At 48.6% G+C, this 17879-nt stretch overlaps 9 protein-coding genes across 9 annotated transcripts; 5 read left to right on the forward strand and 4 right to left on the reverse strand.

Moving 5' to 3' along the window:
* Positions 1 to 1167: 1167 nt before the first annotated feature.
* ACHE_31405A (NAD(P)-dependent alcohol dehydrogenase) lies at positions 1168 to 2436 on the reverse strand (the record flags this gene model as incomplete). The annotated part of the gene is made up of 3 exons (XM_043278130.1): positions 1168 to 1332; positions 1390 to 2171; positions 2244 to 2436. The coding sequence occupies 3 exons, from the start codon at positions 2434 to 2436 to the stop codon at positions 1168 to 1170; spliced, it is 1140 nt and encodes a 379-aa protein (XP_043135940.1).
* A 1364-nt stretch (positions 2437 to 3800) lies between these two features.
* On the forward strand, positions 3801 to 4482 carry ACHE_31406S (uncharacterized protein; the record flags this gene model as incomplete). Its single annotated transcript, XM_043278132.1, has 2 exons — positions 3801 to 3978; positions 4037 to 4482. 2 exons carry the CDS (start codon positions 3801 to 3803, stop codon positions 4480 to 4482), a joined length of 624 nt encoding a protein of 207 aa, XP_043135941.1.
* Positions 4483 to 4728: 246 nt separating this feature from the next.
* On the forward strand, positions 4729 to 6009 carry ACHE_31407S (tRNA-dihydrouridine synthase family protein; the record flags this gene model as incomplete). The annotated part of the gene is made up of 1 exon (XM_043278133.1): positions 4729 to 6009. One exon carries the CDS (start codon positions 4729 to 4731, stop codon positions 6007 to 6009), a length of 1281 nt encoding a protein of 426 aa, XP_043135942.1.
* Positions 6010 to 8838: 2829 nt separating this feature from the next.
* On the forward strand, positions 8839 to 9476 carry ACHE_31408S (uncharacterized protein; the record flags this gene model as incomplete). The annotated part of the gene is made up of 2 exons (XM_043278134.1): positions 8839 to 8908; positions 8965 to 9476. 2 exons carry the CDS (start codon positions 8839 to 8841, stop codon positions 9474 to 9476), a joined length of 582 nt encoding a protein of 193 aa, XP_043135943.1.
* A 1406-nt stretch (positions 9477 to 10882) lies between these two features.
* FES1_1 (hsp70 nucleotide exchange factor fes1) lies at positions 10883 to 11716 on the reverse strand (the record flags this gene model as incomplete). Its single annotated transcript, XM_043278135.1, has 4 exons — positions 10883 to 11064; positions 11116 to 11266; positions 11310 to 11404; positions 11452 to 11716. 4 exons carry the CDS (start codon positions 11714 to 11716, stop codon positions 10883 to 10885), a joined length of 693 nt encoding a protein of 230 aa, XP_043135944.1.
* Positions 11717 to 12561: 845 nt separating this feature from the next.
* Positions 12562 to 13363, forward strand: ACHE_31410S (uncharacterized protein; the record flags this gene model as incomplete). Its single annotated transcript, XM_043278136.1, has 3 exons — positions 12562 to 12600; positions 12940 to 13039; positions 13092 to 13363. 3 exons carry the CDS (start codon positions 12562 to 12564, stop codon positions 13361 to 13363), a joined length of 411 nt encoding a protein of 136 aa, XP_043135945.1.
* Positions 13364 to 13414: 51 nt separating this feature from the next.
* Positions 13415 to 14046, forward strand: ACHE_31411S (uncharacterized protein; the record flags this gene model as incomplete). Its single annotated transcript, XM_043278137.1, has 2 exons — positions 13415 to 13424; positions 13478 to 14046. The coding sequence occupies 2 exons, from the start codon at positions 13415 to 13417 to the stop codon at positions 14044 to 14046; spliced, it is 579 nt and encodes a 192-aa protein (XP_043135946.1).
* Positions 14047 to 14513: 467 nt separating this feature from the next.
* On the reverse strand, positions 14514 to 15574 carry ACHE_31412A (aldo/keto reductase family protein; the record flags this gene model as incomplete). Its single annotated transcript, XM_043278138.1, has 3 exons — positions 14514 to 14886; positions 14940 to 15115; positions 15167 to 15574. The coding sequence occupies 3 exons, from the start codon at positions 15572 to 15574 to the stop codon at positions 14514 to 14516; spliced, it is 957 nt and encodes a 318-aa protein (XP_043135947.1).
* Positions 15575 to 16143: 569 nt separating this feature from the next.
* Positions 16144 to 17213, reverse strand: ACHE_31413A (uncharacterized protein; the record flags this gene model as incomplete). The annotated part of the gene is made up of 3 exons (XM_043278139.1): positions 16144 to 16566; positions 16633 to 16962; positions 17010 to 17213. 3 exons carry the CDS (start codon positions 17211 to 17213, stop codon positions 16144 to 16146), a joined length of 957 nt encoding a protein of 318 aa, XP_043135948.1.
* Positions 17214 to 17879: the final 666 nt, after the last annotated feature.

Consider the following 17879-nt stretch of genomic DNA (forward strand, 5'->3'; position numbering starts at 1 on the left):
TTGGTGAGGGGATTGCTTGGTCTTCCAGGTCTAAAACGGAACCTGGGCATGCTGGGAGAATGCCGTAGAGGCAAGCAGGGCCACGGCACCCAGGAATGAATATTTCATGTCGAACACAGGACAAAATCTTGAGATAGCTGGTGCAATAGTTAATCTTCTCTCTCATCAAAAAGTAAGATACTACACGCGTATTTAAACGGTAAGTGTTTACCATTGAGTACAAATGATCAAGGACATGTTGCATTCTGATCGCAAAACAACTGGAACGTACTGTACCACATTCTCCCGAGGGAGCTGACGTCTGAAACCGGGCTGAGGAGGTTCTAATCGTTGGCTAGAAGGTATCCATGACGTCGAAGACTATGTTCAGCTGGGGTAATGGAATCGGGGCTGGCTGAAAGTGAAAGCATACCAGCATACATACCGAGTCAGTCATTTAGACAATGGTACTTTTGTATCAGCTTAGATCAGTCAGGGCCTATGGTTACAGCAGACCTGAGGGACGCCCGGAATCACTGTAATCGTTCCATCATCTAGCATAGCATGCCTCCGTTTCTGCAGTCCATCGTTATACATTGGTCGTCATAGTCAGCCAGCCACCTTCGTCAGTAAATGTGGTCTCTCTGCTGAGATAATTTTCTGTACAGGCAATAGCTACACCGTGAAAATACTCTTTTTTTTTTTTTTCGCAAATTTCGAATAATCTCCTTCCGCTTCAAGTTTTGTCGTGTTGTCTGCCGCATCTGCACTGGCAATGGACGGATGTCAAAGCATGGACCATATCAGGCTGTAAATATTAGTGCGCACTAATTTGATCTGAGGACGGCGCCGACATTGTCGACAACACCATCCGTCAAGGTCGTCTTGCTGATCCGGATGCGGACGGCAAGGGGCTCGGGCCGTAGAATTCGACCCACATTTACTGAAAACTCACATAACTACAGTCAATACACCTGGATACCGGCGACTAGTCTTATACCTGGTAAGCTTGGGTAATCCTATTCGATTAAGTGTCTTGACATCCCTTGGATATATAAAAAAATTATGTGACATCCTGCACTGTAATCACTGCGTAACAGAAATATCATTATCATTCGGTATCGTCAAAACGCCCAGGAATGCTTCAAGATTCTGAAGAAGACAAGCACACATTACGCTCTTGTTATCCTAGTTCTGTAAGCTAGATTCGCTCCAAACGAGCACAGGCTTTAGGACCTTTCCACCCTTCATGTCTTGGAATGCCTGCTGTGCGTCCTTCACGTTGTAATATCTGATCAATCTCTCAAGCGGGTATTTCCCTTGGTTGTGTTGTTCAATCAGGAAGGGGATCATCTAGAATTCTCGTCAGTCAGTAATCCCGGAAACATGTGTGCACAAGGAACTTCATACCTCGGCCGCAACACTTCCTCCCTGATGGCAACCGACATACTCTCGTCCTGAGACAAGATGCGAAAACACATCCACCGCAACTCGCTGCCCTGGCGCAGGAGCACCCGCACTTGTTGCTCGCCCTCGCATCCCCAGCGATTGGATCATCGTCTCGATCACGCTGAGCACACCCGAGCAGTCCAGGGCATAATCTACGCCCTTGCCTGGCTTGCACAGATCTTGAATCTGTTGGAGGAGATCCTTGTCCTTGCCGTTGATGAGGTGCGTTGCGCCGAGTTCACGAGCCATTTCCAGACGGTCCGGCTGAATGTCCACCGCAATGATCATAGCAGCGCCGCGGATCTTGGCTGCCATGACTGCACTCAGCCCGACGCACCCGGCGCCAAAGATAGCCACCTTACTTCGGGGTTTGACGTTAAGGGATTTGAAAATGGAGCCGGCTCCAGTCTGCAAACCGCATCCAAGGGGTGCAAAGAGCTCCAATGGCGTCGAGTCGGGGACACGGACGAGAGACGAGCCACTAACGAGAGCGATGCGGGAAAATGTACTTTGACCAAAAAAGTTCGCGAAGACCGGGGTTGAGGGGTCCTTGGCCAGGGAGACCGTCTGGGTTCCGTCCAAACGTTTACCGCCAAAGTTCAGCGGAATCATACTCTCACAGTATGCTGGATGACCCTCTGTACAGTGGGAGCAGTCGCCACAGAAGTTGTAACTGAGGAGGACTTTGTCCCCTTTCTTGACATCTTTCACGGCAGAACCGACTTCGAGAACGACACCGCCGCCTACACGCTTTAATTAGCGGTTGTTTCCCAAACAAAAAAAAAAAAAAAAGGGAGAAGATGAATTATGCACACCTTCGTGGCCAAGAACGTTAGGAAACTGTGCTGGAAGCTTCCCTTCTATACAGGCAATGTCCGTGTGGCAGATACCTGTGGCATGAACCTCCACGAGGGCCTCTGTCGGCTGCAGGTTGTCCAGCGTGACGGGGGTGAATTCGGGGTCCGCCCCGAGGGAGTGGGCGACCAGTGCTTCGGTGGAACGAGTCATGATAAATGGATAAGTGAATAAGTAAATGGATGTATAAGAACGAATTCCGTGGTTCAACTTCTCGGTGTTTCGAAGACACTGGCTTTTATGTCCGTCTCGTCGACACTCAATCCCTATATCCCCTCGTTTTTACCCCGCTGCTGCCCCCGTGGGGATTTGAAACGCAAAAGGCAACAGGAGTTCATCGATGCGCGGGATTTGGTTCTGCGGGGAAGTTGGAACACCATCACGGGCAGATCCTGTCGTCCGATTATGTGGTTGGGACGGTGATTGGGTCGCAGAACGAAGCTTATCTGTTTTTCGGGAGTTCTGTCGGCTGCTGGACTCGGGATCGACCAGCAAAGCACATACAAAATACTCCGATAGTGAAGTACACGGACTGCAGCGTATGGTTCGGGATTTTTGTCGCGTTTCGTCGATAGTGCTCCTCCCCGCATGCAGAGGCTATCCGAGGTAATAACATGCTATTCGGCAGCAAAAGTCGGCCTGATATACTTTGATGATGCTTCAAGCTTGAACGTGGTTTATACAAACGCGATACACCTGGACCATGTGCTCTGCAGAACTCTCGGCGTTCTGTTGCAACGCGTTGATACTCGAGATGCGGCGGAGTATTCCGTTATGCACAGCATCGATGCTGCATAAATGCATGTAAAACGGTATCCCCACTATCCGTATCGAATACTCCTAAAACGGGCCAGCAAACTCGTCCGTAATTATCTCCGGCCGGTGGGCATTGACTGATGATGGAATTATAGTACTCGTAGACATTGAGATAATCCGCGCGGCTGTATATATGACCATTCTGCAAAGGATCTCTTATTAAAGCGCAAGCAGTTCGGAGAAGAAGTAGTGCATTCATGACAGAGGTAATCACTAAACAAAGAATTCGGTCAAGGAAGCTCTTGCTAGAAAAGAACGGACAAACCCATCGGCCTGTCAAGTGGAACAAGCACATCTGGACGCGGGAGATAATAAAATTTATATCATAAGCCACAGGGACCTTCATGGACATTGACCGGGCGCTGAACGGGTCATACGGATATGAACAACAAAATACTCGACACCGTCAGTAGCTGATAATGGCTATACTTCTACAAATCTTGGCTCATTTAGCCTGTGTCGATTATGGCTATCAGAGCGCGGGTGGCATGGAGCAAAGGCAGGAGAATTCGACCCGGACCGTATCAATAGAATGTATTCTAGAGACATTCGTCGAGCGCTGTTTCGGGAAGAATGTAAGGAGAAACATGTAAACATGCGGGGAATTCCGGATAATCCGAGCCGTTGACCCACGTCAGAATATACGTAACATCTTGCCAGACCAACATACAACTTGCTTGTACACTTTGCCAGTTGTTGCCATGACGAAAATCTGTGAAGTCACGGTCCTATACCTGAAGCCTGGAACTGACCTGTCCAGCCCCGAGAATCATGCCAAATACACGACCGGCATCAAGACTCTGACCAGTCAGCCTGGGTTTCAGCTATTGCAGGAGGGCCGGTCAAAGACTGAGGAGGAATTGTTAGTCTGGTTGACCGGTATGAAGAAAAATGCTTCTGTAATAAAACTATCAGACTCTCTAACGATGCTTTTCAGATTGGAACGATCTACTCGACCACGAGACATTCATGGCCAAATCGGAGCCGTACTCGAAAATGGTCGATGCGCTCCTGTCGATGTGTGATACAGAACGCGAAGACTTCCTTGAGATCAAACACCTTCCACCAACTTCGTCTTTTCTGGACGTGACCATGACTGGTACGCAGTATGGCAACCTAATGACGACAATGCTCTGGCTGCGAATTCCGGAGGGAGGATCATTGGGGCAGTTTGCCGCAGCGGTCAAAAGATTGCGGCGTGAACTTGAGCACCGTGGACAAGCGGTAACAGGTGGTGGTCCTGTGGAAACTCCAGGAGAAGCTATCTTATTCATACAGTCTCGCGAGGGCCCGTTGGTTGAGAAGGAGGAGATAGCCCGGATTCTTGGGCATGGAGCGAACATCAGTCGCTCTGGTGTTTTCAAGCTGTCTTACAATACTTAAGACGTGTGTATATATAGCACAAGTAGCATGCACAAACTTGACTCCTTTACTCGCTATTCCGAGAACGTAATCTTCGGCTATCGATTTTTCTTATTCCTTTCTATTCAACGGTTTACAGCCACACTGTACCGCCACTGCACCGCCACATCATTATCGCCATCGTCGCACTCCGAAGCCGTCGGAAAAAGTCAACCATCACACTCGTTCCCTCCTTCTCTCGCCTCTTCCGGCAAACCAGAGAATGATATGCTTAAATTCCTTCGCTCTGTAATGACTGCCATGACTTCTCCCGCCCGCGTTCCTATCCCCGCCAACGGGGTGGACTACCGTGGCAAAATCGTTCTGGCGCCGATGGTCCGTTCTGGAGAATTGCCATCTCGTCTTCTCGCTCTCAAATACGGCGCGGATCTTGTATGGGGCCCGGAGACGATCGATCGGGCACTCATCGGTGCGTCCCGCCGTGTGAATCCTCGCAATGGGAACATCGAATTTACCCGCTTCCCTTCGAACGGTGGACGCACCACCAAATCTACTAAGGAATCCATCATCTATCGTATCGACCCGGTCCGTGAGAAAGGGAAATTGATTTTCCAGATTGGCACGGCTTCCCCTGAGCTAGCTGTGGAAGCAGCCAAGACTATAGCCGGGGATGTGGCAGGTATTGATGTCAATTCAGGATGTCCAAAACCATTCAGCACATGTGGCGGTATGGGTGCAGCTCTGTTGCGGACACCTGATAGATTAGTCTCTATTCTTGAAGCGCTGGTTAGGGAAGTTGGACATCCATTTCAAATTGGGATTTCAGTCAAAATTCGCATTCTAGAATCACCCGGAGAAACCAAAGAGCTTGTTTCGCGACTAGTCAGAACAGGAATCACAGGGTTGACAGTACACTGCCGTACCACTCCCATGCGACCCCGTGAACGAGCAATTCGTGACCAATTGCGGATGATTGCTGATATTTGCCATGAGGCCGGAGTTGCATGCCTAATGAATGGAGATGTTACGTCGCGTGATGAGGGCCTCGCATTGATGAAAGAATACAATGTAGACGGGGCGATGATTGCTACATCCGCCGAGGCCAATCCCTCGTGCTTCCGCTCAAAGGCGGAAGGCGGCTTACTTCCTTGGAGAGACGTTGCTCGTGCTTATCTGCAAGCCTGCTTGGAAACAGAGAACCGATATGGCAATGCCAAATATCTCTTGAACATCCTCGTTCCGGGCAGGAACAAAGAGTTTGAGCACTCAAGATCGTCCAAGTCATACTATGATTGGTGTCATTCGCTCAAATTTGATGATCTCATCCCTGATGCGATTCGAGTCGATGAGTTCATGAACCTGGCGCACAAATCTATCTTCAAAGACGAAGGCGACGCACGGAGCCAGACTGCCCAGAATGCTTTGGAAATTAACGAATTTGCACGAGCTGCTGGCGTTCCGATTCCTACTTTGAACAAAACGCCCGAAGAAGACATTGTTCCTCCTGAGCCGTCGCAGCCCGCTCAGAAGCAACAAGTTGCAGCATAAATATTTGGCATCCGGTCTTTCTCTCTGTTCATGATGGTAAATATAAATGTTTATGTTGATATGCGAATATCCTTCGCGACCGTTATATACCGTATCGAGTTATGCATTTACACTAGATTTTTGCAATCGCCCACCTTAGGTAGCGGCCAAATGCCTGTAAACTTCGTTTCTTTACTTTTTCTCTTTGGTATACCTTTCACACTAGTCTGGTTGATGTATATATCACGTAGCGATTCTTTTGGTTCGCCTTGCGCAGCTTTTCTGGGCATGTGGTATACATATGTCGTTGTTGCGGCCAAAATATATTTCTGAAGGGCACATGCTTGAACCTATGCAAGTGTCATTATTAGTAGTATGCGAAGCAAAAATATAATGCACGACTTTTAATAAGAGGTCCAGGCTCTTGACACCATCTTCGTAAAGGCTTGTAGACATTCCTCGCTCATTATATAGCTGCTTTCCAACTTGACGGAACATGCTTACTCCAAATCGACGGAGCTACCACAGTCGAGAAATACTGAGATTAGCATCTTCTTTCTTCTTCGAATCTCACAGAGAATGTATCGATAAACCCGATTGCTCTGGATTGGAAGATAACATGAATTCTGCTACTTTTAAGTAGTCAAGAACATACTTCCTTGAGAGACCTCCAGATACCATGTCATTCACATGAGACTTTTTTGGCATGAGTGGAGACACCGCCACTGCTTATGCTTACGCCATTGGAGTTGTTTGGGTAACTACAACTAAAGACGACAGTGGTGAGGTCCGATTATATCTAACTTTTGCAGACTCCGGCATAGCCACCTGAACGAAATCCGGATGAGTAGGATGACGATACCGAGAAGGAAGTTGTATATGGGAGTGCACACATTTAGTCCTGAACCAACAAGGGCAGCAAGGAGTGCTGACGCGCACTTTGAGTTCTATACTAAACCGCAAAACCTGCGAGTACGATCGTTTGATTGCCGTAGATGCTTTCAGCCGTTCTCGCTTTTCCGCCACTGTTAGAAGCGATTCAGTACTAAGAGGTCGACGGAGAATGATACAAAAGGCAAATCAGTCAATAATGACAATCAAGAACTCAAGGACGCAAAGATCCCGCTCCTCGTCCCCTCCCCAGATCAAATTCCGGCCACCATTATGAGGCATTTTCCGGTCCTTTTTAACCTGGTCACAATCCCGCTGGTGATAGCTTATAGTAACCGGATGTGAGGCGATTACGCTCAAGTAATTTTCCATTTCGACTTTGGCTACGCTCGGAGATAACCATCGGTTGGAAGCTCTGTCGGTGATAACAAAAGTGACCGTGAGCTGGGAAGCCAGTCAGCCTCAAGAAGCTAGTGGATGCAGTTAATCTTGGTCTGGACCTTCCATAGAATGGCAACAAAACATCCAATGAATAGCCAACATCACGCTATATTTCTCAATGGATGCTCGCCCATATGTACTGTAAGGGAATTCAAGTAATGAATTATGCTGTTACAGGGCCAGAAAAGCAACGAAGGCAGCTGTGTGCGACAGTTGTAGTGACTTGCCTACAGTACTCTGTACTTGTCCGCACATTAAGAAGTTCTAGGGAGCGAAAATGCATAGTAAATGGATCAATCACACAGTAGCAATCAGTAGCAACGATTCTCTCCTTTCCTTCCCCTTTTCGAAGTTTCTCCCGAAATGTACAGGCACAATGGATTTAATACCGAGTTCCATCCCCGGAGTCTCGGAGCCACAATCATGGTCAACTTCCGATTCGTCAGCAAGTGACCGGTGTGCCAACCTTGCTAAGCTTCTGGTGACGAAACCAACTAGCGTGATTGATAGCCAATGACTGCTCGTGCCTGGCTCGAAGTCCGTCAACGCTCGTTTGTGATTTGTCGCCGATACTGCAAAAATGGCTGGCTCAGGACGGGAAGATCGGCGGATGCCGCGTGTCCAATTCCCGGCCGGTTAAATTTAGGTCAAAATAAAGCCCAATCAATCATGCGAATCCGGACGTTTGACGGGCGTAGGGCGACGTAGCCAGTGGGGCGTGTGGAGTGAAAACTGCCGAGCCAGCATTAAGCTACGGCGCTAGTTTATAGCGTTCTGGAAGAGGCTGATCGCAATGGAAACACCGCAGACATTGGAAAGTCGAGAACTCGCAGTATTGAACAGATAAATCCAAAGTTTTGCTATGTGTAATATGCGTTTCCCACATGTATAGAGTCGAGGCTCAGCGTATGGGGGTTATCGTACTGATCAAGTATGATATGGAATGCTGCCTTCGTCGAGGTAGATCAATCCACCGTAAGGAATGACTCGTTCCGAAGATGGAGCTTAGCTGCTTTCATATATAGTCATTTGCCAAGTCCAATAGTAGATGCCCCGGCCCGAGCACTCCAAGAATAGGAGGTGATACATGTCCCAATCGAATAATGCCGAAGAATCATGGTCCAGATTGAGATCCACCGGTTCCGTAATGGCACGACTCTCGGATGTTCGATGCTCTCAGTACAGTTCACAATCGCGTCAATACAGCCCAATGGACTATTCTAGCAATCTGTTCCGCCTCAGTTGCACATAGCATAGCTAGGAGAACGGCTGACGACGGCCGTAGACACCGTTACGTCAAGTGGCTTCTCATGAAGGAATGTAACAATAATAAATAGGAGTTGTGATGGCTGGGATATTGGCTGCCGAAAAGCTATAAAGAGGGCTGTCTGTCTTCGATTATCCTTTCTCGTCATCACCAATCCAATCTCCTACACTCTCTTCACAACAATCCTCTTCCCAACTCAAACAGTCACTTTGAATTTTCTTTTTCATAATAACCATCCCCAACTCGCCAACATGAAGGTGTCTGCCGTTCTCTCCACCTTGATGGTAGCCGGGCTCGTGTCCGCCGCTCCTCCGGCCCCTCGTACGTATATCCTGCAGCGTTGGTTACCTATCCTTTGACATACTGACGTTTTCAAGACCCAAATGGCCTTCAACACCACGGGTTGCAGGGTCCCGCCGATGTTGCCTTGCCGCATGACAAGCGTGGCGATGTCCCTCCTCAGTTCCCCCCTCCTCCCAAGGATGACCACCACAAGCGCGGCGAAATTCCTCCTCCCCCGAAGGACCCTAAGAACCCGCCTAAGGATGACCACCACAAGCGTGGTGATGTCCCTCCCCCGAAGGACCTGAAGGACCTTCCCCCGAAGGACGACCACGACCACCACAAGCGTGGTGATGTCCCTCCTCCCCCGAAGGACCCCAAGAACCCGCCTAAGGATGACCACCACAAGCGTGGTGATGTCCCTCCCCCGAAGGACCTGAAGGACCTTCCCCCGAAGGACGACCACGACCACCACAAGCGTGGTGATGTCCCTCCTCCCCCGAAGGACCCCAAGAACCCGCCTAAGGATGACCACCACAAGCGTGGCGATGTCCCCCCTCCCAAGGACCTCAAGTACGCCCCCAAGCCTAAGCCCGCTCACAACTAAATGAGGGCTGTTCGATTGGTCGAAACGGATTGAAGTCGATTTCCGACATCAGTCCCGGAAAGCTTGTCGGCTAGGGCGAGCGAAGGAGATGCGCTCTCTTGATTTAATTTTATTAATTTTTGTTTTCGTACATCCAACTGGGTATAAATTTGTGTCTTTGATCTTCTATTGTCTTTCGTTAAACATAGCAAATGGATTGGTCAACCACAACTTTCTTGCTCTTCCCCTTCCTCTTTCTCTTTTTACTTCCATTTCCCTTTTGAAACCTCGATAGTTCCTGGATTTTTTTTTTTTCGATGAGAAACTGTTGCATCTAGATCAACGCACTGCTTCCTTCCTTCAGTATGGGTACGCGGGAGTATTACGGTGTCTTGAGTTCATGAAAGCGTTTTGAGCAGCCATAGTTTAGGAATGCAATATCGGGATAGCAACTGTGCTTTAGTGCTAGCGTAAAGCCACCGAAAATGCGTTACAAAGGTCTCTTCCATTTATCGTTCTTTCAAAAAAGAAAAAAAAAAAGTCGTCACTTTTTCCGCGCGTTCTTTTCGTGCCAATGTCCGGAATGGCCAAGTGACATGAGATACATCATTACCCCAACGCTCGCATCTTCGTTTTGATCGCCGCATCATCAGTTTCTTCATCAAAACAACCCAACAACCTGGTTGTCAAACTGAAGTACGTGGAAGCAACGTCCTTGCGGATACAATTGTTCTTTGCCGTGCCTTCGATGTTGTATACGATGGATGAAACTGGGATCCGGAGAACATGAAGTTTATTGGAATATGAGATCCCCCATGGTCGGCTCTTGATCGAAGAAAGGCAATTAAGAAAGTAAATGACTGTCGATAACCGATAAAATCGTTTTCACAAACGTCAACATGAAATGCGGAGCAGGTCAATTGTTCCTTGATCAAACCCAAGACGTAACATTGTTGGGAACCGAGAAAAGACAGGATCGTGTTTATCCGAAGAGGCGATGGGGGTGCTCTTCCACAAGGTCTATTTGATTCCTTTATCGTCCCGTACGTACCGGGTTGAAAGTCAGTACCTGTGCTATTTCTCATGCGCCAATGGAGGATATTTTTTCGTTGAAACAACCATGATTGATGAGGGCATCACCGACACCGCGTTGAATTAGGTAAGACAACATCACTAGTTATGTAGTGACTGCCGTGTATCTCTATGCCTTTTAGTGAGGCCTCTTGATCAACGATTTTCAGGAGAATACTCGCGTTGGTGGAATTGGAACCGTGACGTCGGCTCTCTCGATGCTGATCATGCTACCAATTCGGTCTATATCATGTCTAGTCGTTTCATTTCTTATTTCTATCAAAGTAGAGAAATTTCAAGATTAACTAACTACCCTTAATGAATATTTCTATTACGGATCCTTTTCCGATCCCACTCTAACCAATGACTAGAGTATCCTCTGTCGCAAAGTTATACTGGGGAACCTCCAGATTCAATGGCGCCGGACCTCTCCTCGCTCGTCCAGAGATATCGTAATGGGACCCATGACACGGACAGAACCAACCTCCGTAGTCACCTGCCTCGCCAATTGGGACACACCCAAGATGCGTACACACGCCTACATCCCGTTAATCAAGTCCGCTGTTTGGAATCGACTGCCCTAACTTACCAAGCATGACCAACCATTCTGGCCTCTGTACGCGGTCCTCGTCCGGCTGGGGATCCCGGAGGTCCTTCCAGTCCACCTTGCGAGCTTCGTCGATTTCATCTTGTGTCCGGTGACGAATAAATACGGGCTTTCCACGCCATTTAATAATTACCTAGTTTCATTAGCCCGTGCTGCTCCCAATTGCATGCTGAGACACTTGCGTTCTTGCCCTCGGGAATCGCTGCAAGTCCAATTTCGACTTTTGCCTGGGCCAGTACATCCGCCGAGGCGGACATGTTGACCAGGAAGTCTACTCGATTAGCATGACCTCCGAAAGGCATTGCCTGGAATAGATACCATGCAAAGTGGCCTTGGCCCCCACTGCCGAGATCACCCCTAGTGTCCCGACCATAAAATACGAAAACACCTGATTACTCCGCACCGACTTCTGTGAGGCGTACTTCCGTCCAAATTCAGGAATCTTTAGGGTCGCATCGAACCCATGTTTCTGGGTTTCGGTTGGAGTTTGCCAAGCAGTTTTGGTCCGGGGAGAATGCTGTATGGCTCTTTTCTGGTATGAAAGCATTCGGGGAATAAACTTGCAGCGTGGCAAGAGCGACATTCTGTCTTTGGTGCAATTGAAGTGGCAGAGTGAAATTTCCTACGTTTGTAAAAATGTATCGGGAATGAAGACATGTAGTTGTCAGTTCGACATCATCTATGTGGGCATTGTATTATAATATAATCGTAGTAATGATGACAATGCGCCTGAACGATGTCATAGCTCATTCGGTATACTTCGAGTAATTTCCGAGCAAAGTACGATTATTCTGGATCGTCAAGACAAAAGCTACCCCGGAAATTGATCTTCGGTGGTGCTGGAGGATTGTTTTCGAATTGCGCCATGATTCAAGTTCTGAAAAATGAAATCGACAAAAGATTCAGCATCGACCCAAGATTGCCGGGACATATCAGATATGCTCACTGCAAAGTCCGGATGCTATCCTTGCAGTTCCCGTAGCGACACGGCTCCATCTCACCCTCACACATTTTGGATCGGCTTGGTGCGGATGGAGAGTGCCTTACCGCGCATCGGGAATCCAACAGGATTGTCACGTGCTTGCGAGGACCTGTTCCGAGTACTACCCTAGGCGTAGCCTATCACATCACCCCCCTCCTAACATCCGAGCAAATTCCTCGGGGTCGTGGCCTTGTTTCTGACACTACTCGACAAAGGCAGTGGTGCCTACCATGTGGCGAGCGGCTGTCCATTCAGGGCATTGGTAGCCTGTCCATTGCACAAGAAATAGTCGTTGCACACCTCGGCCGCGGCGGATTTCCTTGTATTCTTCAACTTTTGTCAACTAGCCACTCTTCATTTCCTTCATTAAGTACGGCTGGGGGTTGATAATCATCAGTGCGTTGGCTGGGGAAGGGGTTGTCAGCCGCAGGGCGAAGTTTGTCGACATGGAAGACATTGTGAACGCCATTGGGTGTGTCCAATTGGTAAGCGTGAGGGCTGATACGCTTGGTAATGGTGTACTCGGCATGGCAAGCCTTCCAGTTTTTTACTAGGGCGGTCTGTTGTCATGTCACAGAGGTCAAGCCAGACTTTCTGGCCTACAAAGTAGTCTAGGCCTCGAAATGGTCTGATTCAGGTTCCAAAGGTCGGAACCTCTAACCTGAACCTGATTTGCATAATTCTGCCAAGAGTTTCCTTTTTTGGATGCATAAAATGATGATTCATCTTGATTTTCTACTGTAATTCATCGCTGTTTTGGTCATTACATCCAGGAACAGTAGACCTCTGCAGGCCCGCGGGCGGGCTTTGGGCTGAGTCTATAGCCCACGGGCTCTAAGGTCTACAGCCGGTTGGAAAAGTATGGCCTTGCTGCCGTTGGTGGACGCCCCGGGGATGTTGGCGTTGGTGGTTTAATTCTGGGAGGTGAGTCTTTCTCTATGGACCATCATCAACTATTCTTTCTAACAATTACCAGTCGGAATCCCCTTCTTCTCCTCCAAATACGGCTTTGCCTGTGACAATGTCCAGCAGTTCGAAGTCGTCCTAACCAACTCTACCCCCGTCAATGCCACTGCCACTTCCCATCCTGATCTCTTCAAGGCCCTCAAAGGCGGTGGTCCCAACTATCGCATCGTCACTCACTACACCCTCTACGCGATCTCCACCAACATCTGGTACCATGTCGTCCAATACAACGAGTCCGACTATAAGGACGTCCTCTCCGCCATCTTCGACACGCAGGGCTAGATGGAAGACGACAGCAACGCCGGCCTCTTCTTCTCCGGCAGCAATGGCACCATGCTGGTCGGTCTGGTCTACGCCGAGCCCACCGCCAACCCCGCCGTTTTCACTGCTTTCAAGTCCCAACGCCCATCCAGACTCTCCTGCCTCCAAGCAACGGCATCATCTCCAAGCTGGTCAGCGTGTTGGATGCTAGCTCCCCGACTGCTCGGTATCTATCTTTCGCGGTCAGCTACGAGACCGATCTAGATGTGTACAACAACACCTACAGCTCTTTCATCAGTCGCCAGCACTTCACCTCCCCAACCAAGGGCACTTTACAATACGCCATCCAGGCCATCACCAAAGCTGCCGTGCAAGCCGGTGAGAAACGCGGTGGTAACTGGCTGGGCATGAAGGCCGTCAGCACCAACTGGTGGCACGTGGTAGCCTCCTGGTTTGATGAGAGCGATGACAAGGCGGCTCTTGCTGCGGCAAATGGCATGGCGACGAATATGACCGACTTGGCCACTGGCACTGGCAAGTATCTCGACTTCCAGTTCCAGAACGATGCAGATATCTCGCAAAGTCAGCTCAAGAGTTACGGAGAGGACAACTTCCAGCGGTTTGCGGCTGTTGCTGCCAGCTATGATCCTCAGCAAGTGTTCCAGAAGCTGCAGAACTCGGGATTTAAGATATCTACTGCTTAAATGGGCTTTCTTATGTTGCTGCATTGATATATATATTTAAATAGATAGTCGATAGTGGCATTTTCTATATACAGTCAAGTGAGATCTTGTATTTCGGGTCTTTGTCACGGCGCTCTACTAGGATAATGGAACGTCCAATTCATGGGTTCTACCTAGGTAGCTATCGACGAGAATAATCAACATGAGGAAGGAAGAAAGGAGGTAACGCCATATTTATCAACAAAGCAACAAAGCAAACAACCATACCTCACGTGATAAGCAACCAACGTGACCAGGCCGTCACAGTCTTTCGTGTCTATTATTGCGCTTATTGTATGGTATGGAACACTCAGGTGCAACCACTACGAGTAGCTCATGTCGGGATGGAAGGCCACCATCGACACGAGATATTTTGACAACAACAAGGTCTATCAAGTTTATTTTGATAGATACTGTTCACTCTCTATAGTCGGATATACTCTGCTACCTTACAGAATATCTCCTCTCGCTGGCTCCAATGTCTCCCAAATACGCTCGAATGTATCGAGGCACTCTTGCGGCAATGGACCCCGACTGATGCTCTCAACATTGGACTTGATCTGCTTGATGGAACTGGCTCCGAGAATGATTCCATCATTCTCTTCCAGTGAAGAATGGTAGTACGCCCACCGCAGCGCGGCATCAATAGTTGTGATTCCAAGAGTGCGTGTTGTTTTCTCCAGCTGCTTCAGCGCGTTGTGCAACAATTCCTGGTTGTAAAGGCTCTGCATGAATTTGTTCATGGGGCCATCGCCATCGAAGCGTGTGCCTTCGGCGTTGCCATTGGTGAGTTTGCCGGACAGAAAGCCAGAGGCCAGGACTCTGGCGTATATTGTGTCAATATTTGCTCAGCATGGCTGAGTTGAAGGACATACCGAAATGCATTGTAGGCAATACCGTGTTTCTTCAGGATTGGGAGGAGTTTCTTTTCCATGCCCCGATTGACGGCACTGTAGTCGCCCTGGTAGACAGTGGGCTTGATATAGCCATTAGCCTCACAAATGTCGATGAATTCCTGCAGGAACTCTGGTTGGAAGTTGGAGACACCGAGCTAGAAAACATTAGCTGTGTTCAAGTAGCCTTGTTCAGGGATATGTAGTACATTTTTGAACTTTCCAGCTTTGTGCAAACTGTCGAAAGTCTCCGCCTGTTCTTTCAATGGGGTCTCTAGGTCTGGAAAGTGGATGTGGAGAGTGTTGACCTGCTCGACACTCATGCGCTGCAAACTGGTGTTGATGGACTTTTCAATTGCAGACCTTTTCAACTCGCCACGGTGATCCGGAGACAACGTGAGGATCTTAGTGTCGATAGTGAAGCCCTGAGTGACAGCTTTGGTCTCGCCGACCAGTTCCTCAGAGCGCCCAGGCGAAGTAGGAGGGTATCTGCCGGCAGTGTCGAGGTGGGTGATGTTGTTCTCTTTGAGATAATTGAGAACTTCCTGTACATCTTCAGGAGTGACAAAGTTCATGCCAAAGGAAGCAGCGCCGAAGATGAGCTTAGGGACACCCATATTGCTGATGACAATTGGTGATTGAGAGTTGAGAAAGAGACGGATGAAACAAAGGAAGGACTAAGGAGGGGCAATAAATACGAACAAATATAAACTAAAACCGGATGAAAAGCTTCCGGTGCATTTCATAGTTGTGATCCTAGTCGGAAAGTTGCATTTTCATTGGCCTAGAATGCATCGTATCGCCTACAAGTATTGCTTGTTTTGCCATGCTTACACGAGATTATTGATATTGATAATCCATTCTATTGTATCATCTGATTCATAATACTACTTTACTCACAAAGACGGGGCTGAGTCTAATCTCTTCAACACCATCTGCTGCGTACGACTCAGGGTCCTTTCTCTCCCAGCATAATATCCTCCGGTCGGTCTGTCTGTCCCTCGGGTCCAAATGCCATGCGTTTTTGTAGGAGATGGAACAGAAAGTCCTTAAGTCTCGTGGGAGTTGGAGTTGCCGCAGTCTAGCTGGGTAGCGAATTGCGTCAACTAATAAGTTACACCAAGGCATGGAAGAAAGCCTGATCCCTCAGGCATACACGCAGGAACAACTAGCAGGACCCAAGCGCTCACAAGGTGGCCCAGTCGATTCCAGAAAAGACTTCCTTCATGCCCACCAGGCCAGAGATGTTCAAGTGCTCCTTCTTGATAACCGTGTCCTCAGCGATCCAGCTCTTCTCACGAGCGTAATCCCAGAACTGCAGCATGAGACCAACCTCACGACCCCATTTGGGCCACAAGTTATTGTAGTGGTCAAGGGAAACCGATGCAAATTCAGCAGGATTTCCAGAGACCTCGGACCAGAGCTTCACAATATCCTTGGCGGTCCGTGTCTCGGTCTCGGCAAGGACAGTCCTGGCAGGCAGGGTGAGGTGGGGCTGTTGGAGGATGGCAAGGACGTAGATTCCAGTGTTGATTGCTGTCGCGCCAAGGGTAGTAATGGGGGTATCCTCGGCGATAGGCAGCAGCTGGACGTGCTTACCAGCGGTTTTCTGCATCAAACAAAAGATTAGCTATAAAATCTATTTTCAAGGTTGGAAAGGTGTCTTATGACTCACAAATAAGTTAAGCGTAAACATAGGCATAAGAATGTTTGTCGCATAGTAAGTAATGAAGAGGAAAGTAGTCTTGCTCAGCAAAGCCTTATCCTGTCGAATGTACTGATCAACCTTAACCTTGCTTTCAAAGTGAGGCACGGAGTATTTGCCGCCGGAGATCTTTTGGTTGTCCGGGAGAGTACTCCAGATGTAATGCTCAAGTGTAGCAATCTTGGATGCGGCCTTTGCGCAATTGATTCCCTGCGTAGACTCAATGGCAACCGTTTCCTCAACTCCGTGCGTCGCGAAAGAGGCAAAGAAATCGGTGACAACAAAAATGGCGTGAGATCCCTACGCCGATTAGCATACGTCTGTATCGGGCCACCAGACAAGCTTACTTCAAATGCTTTGATGAGGCTTGCGAGATCATTGGCGTCTGCAGCTACCATCTCAACACCCTGTGCGGCCAAGGCCTCGGCCGCGGCACTCTTAACGTTGCGAGTAACACCGCGGACCTTGTAGGCACCAGACTTCAAAGCAGAGGAAACCACAGAGCCGCCTTGGACTCCAGTAGCACCAACAACAGTGAGAATCTTAGACATGATGAATACAAATGGAAAAGGATGAAAGTTATCCAACGTTGGGTTGTCAGTCAATGGATGAATGGAACCAGAATGAAAGTCGGGACACAATTCCTTTCTATATGCTGCAATTAGTTGAAGCCAACTCGTACTCATCCACCTCATACTCTTTTGCAGATCCACAGCGATGCTATACGAACGTAGGTAGAAGTATGCATTGCCTAACCTGATCTGGCTGGTGATTGGATATCGCTGGGCACTAACCAAATGGGTTCGGGTCTCGGCGCTACAGAGAACCCCCGAAACGCCGGGTTTCCACCTCATGGTTTCAGCTCGAGCTACAATCCTTATCTCGCCCAATGTTCCTCCTCTTTTGGCAGACCGCTTCGTCACAGAAACCACTAAAGTCGGTTCTTTGCGTTGCTGTCAATCCTTAGTAATCCATCACTTCCAGTTCTCCACACTTGACTACGAATGCGCCTGGACTCGGGTTTCCGATTTGCACATCTGCATTGTTTCTAAATTCGGCGCCTTGCCGCCGATCTTACTTCATATCTTGCTTGTTAATCATTCTGAGACAGTATTGGCTAATAATCGAATCAGACGAATAAGATCGAGGATGAGATCAAGCGGAACCAATCTTGGATGAAGAGGTTGAATGATGGGGGAACGAATATCATGGGCCAG

Source organism: Aspergillus chevalieri, chromosome 3 (assembly GCF_016861735.1).
Source record: "Aspergillus chevalieri M1 DNA, chromosome 3, nearly complete sequence".
Classification (NCBI taxonomy): domain Eukaryota; kingdom Fungi; phylum Ascomycota; class Eurotiomycetes; order Eurotiales; family Aspergillaceae; genus Aspergillus; species Aspergillus chevalieri.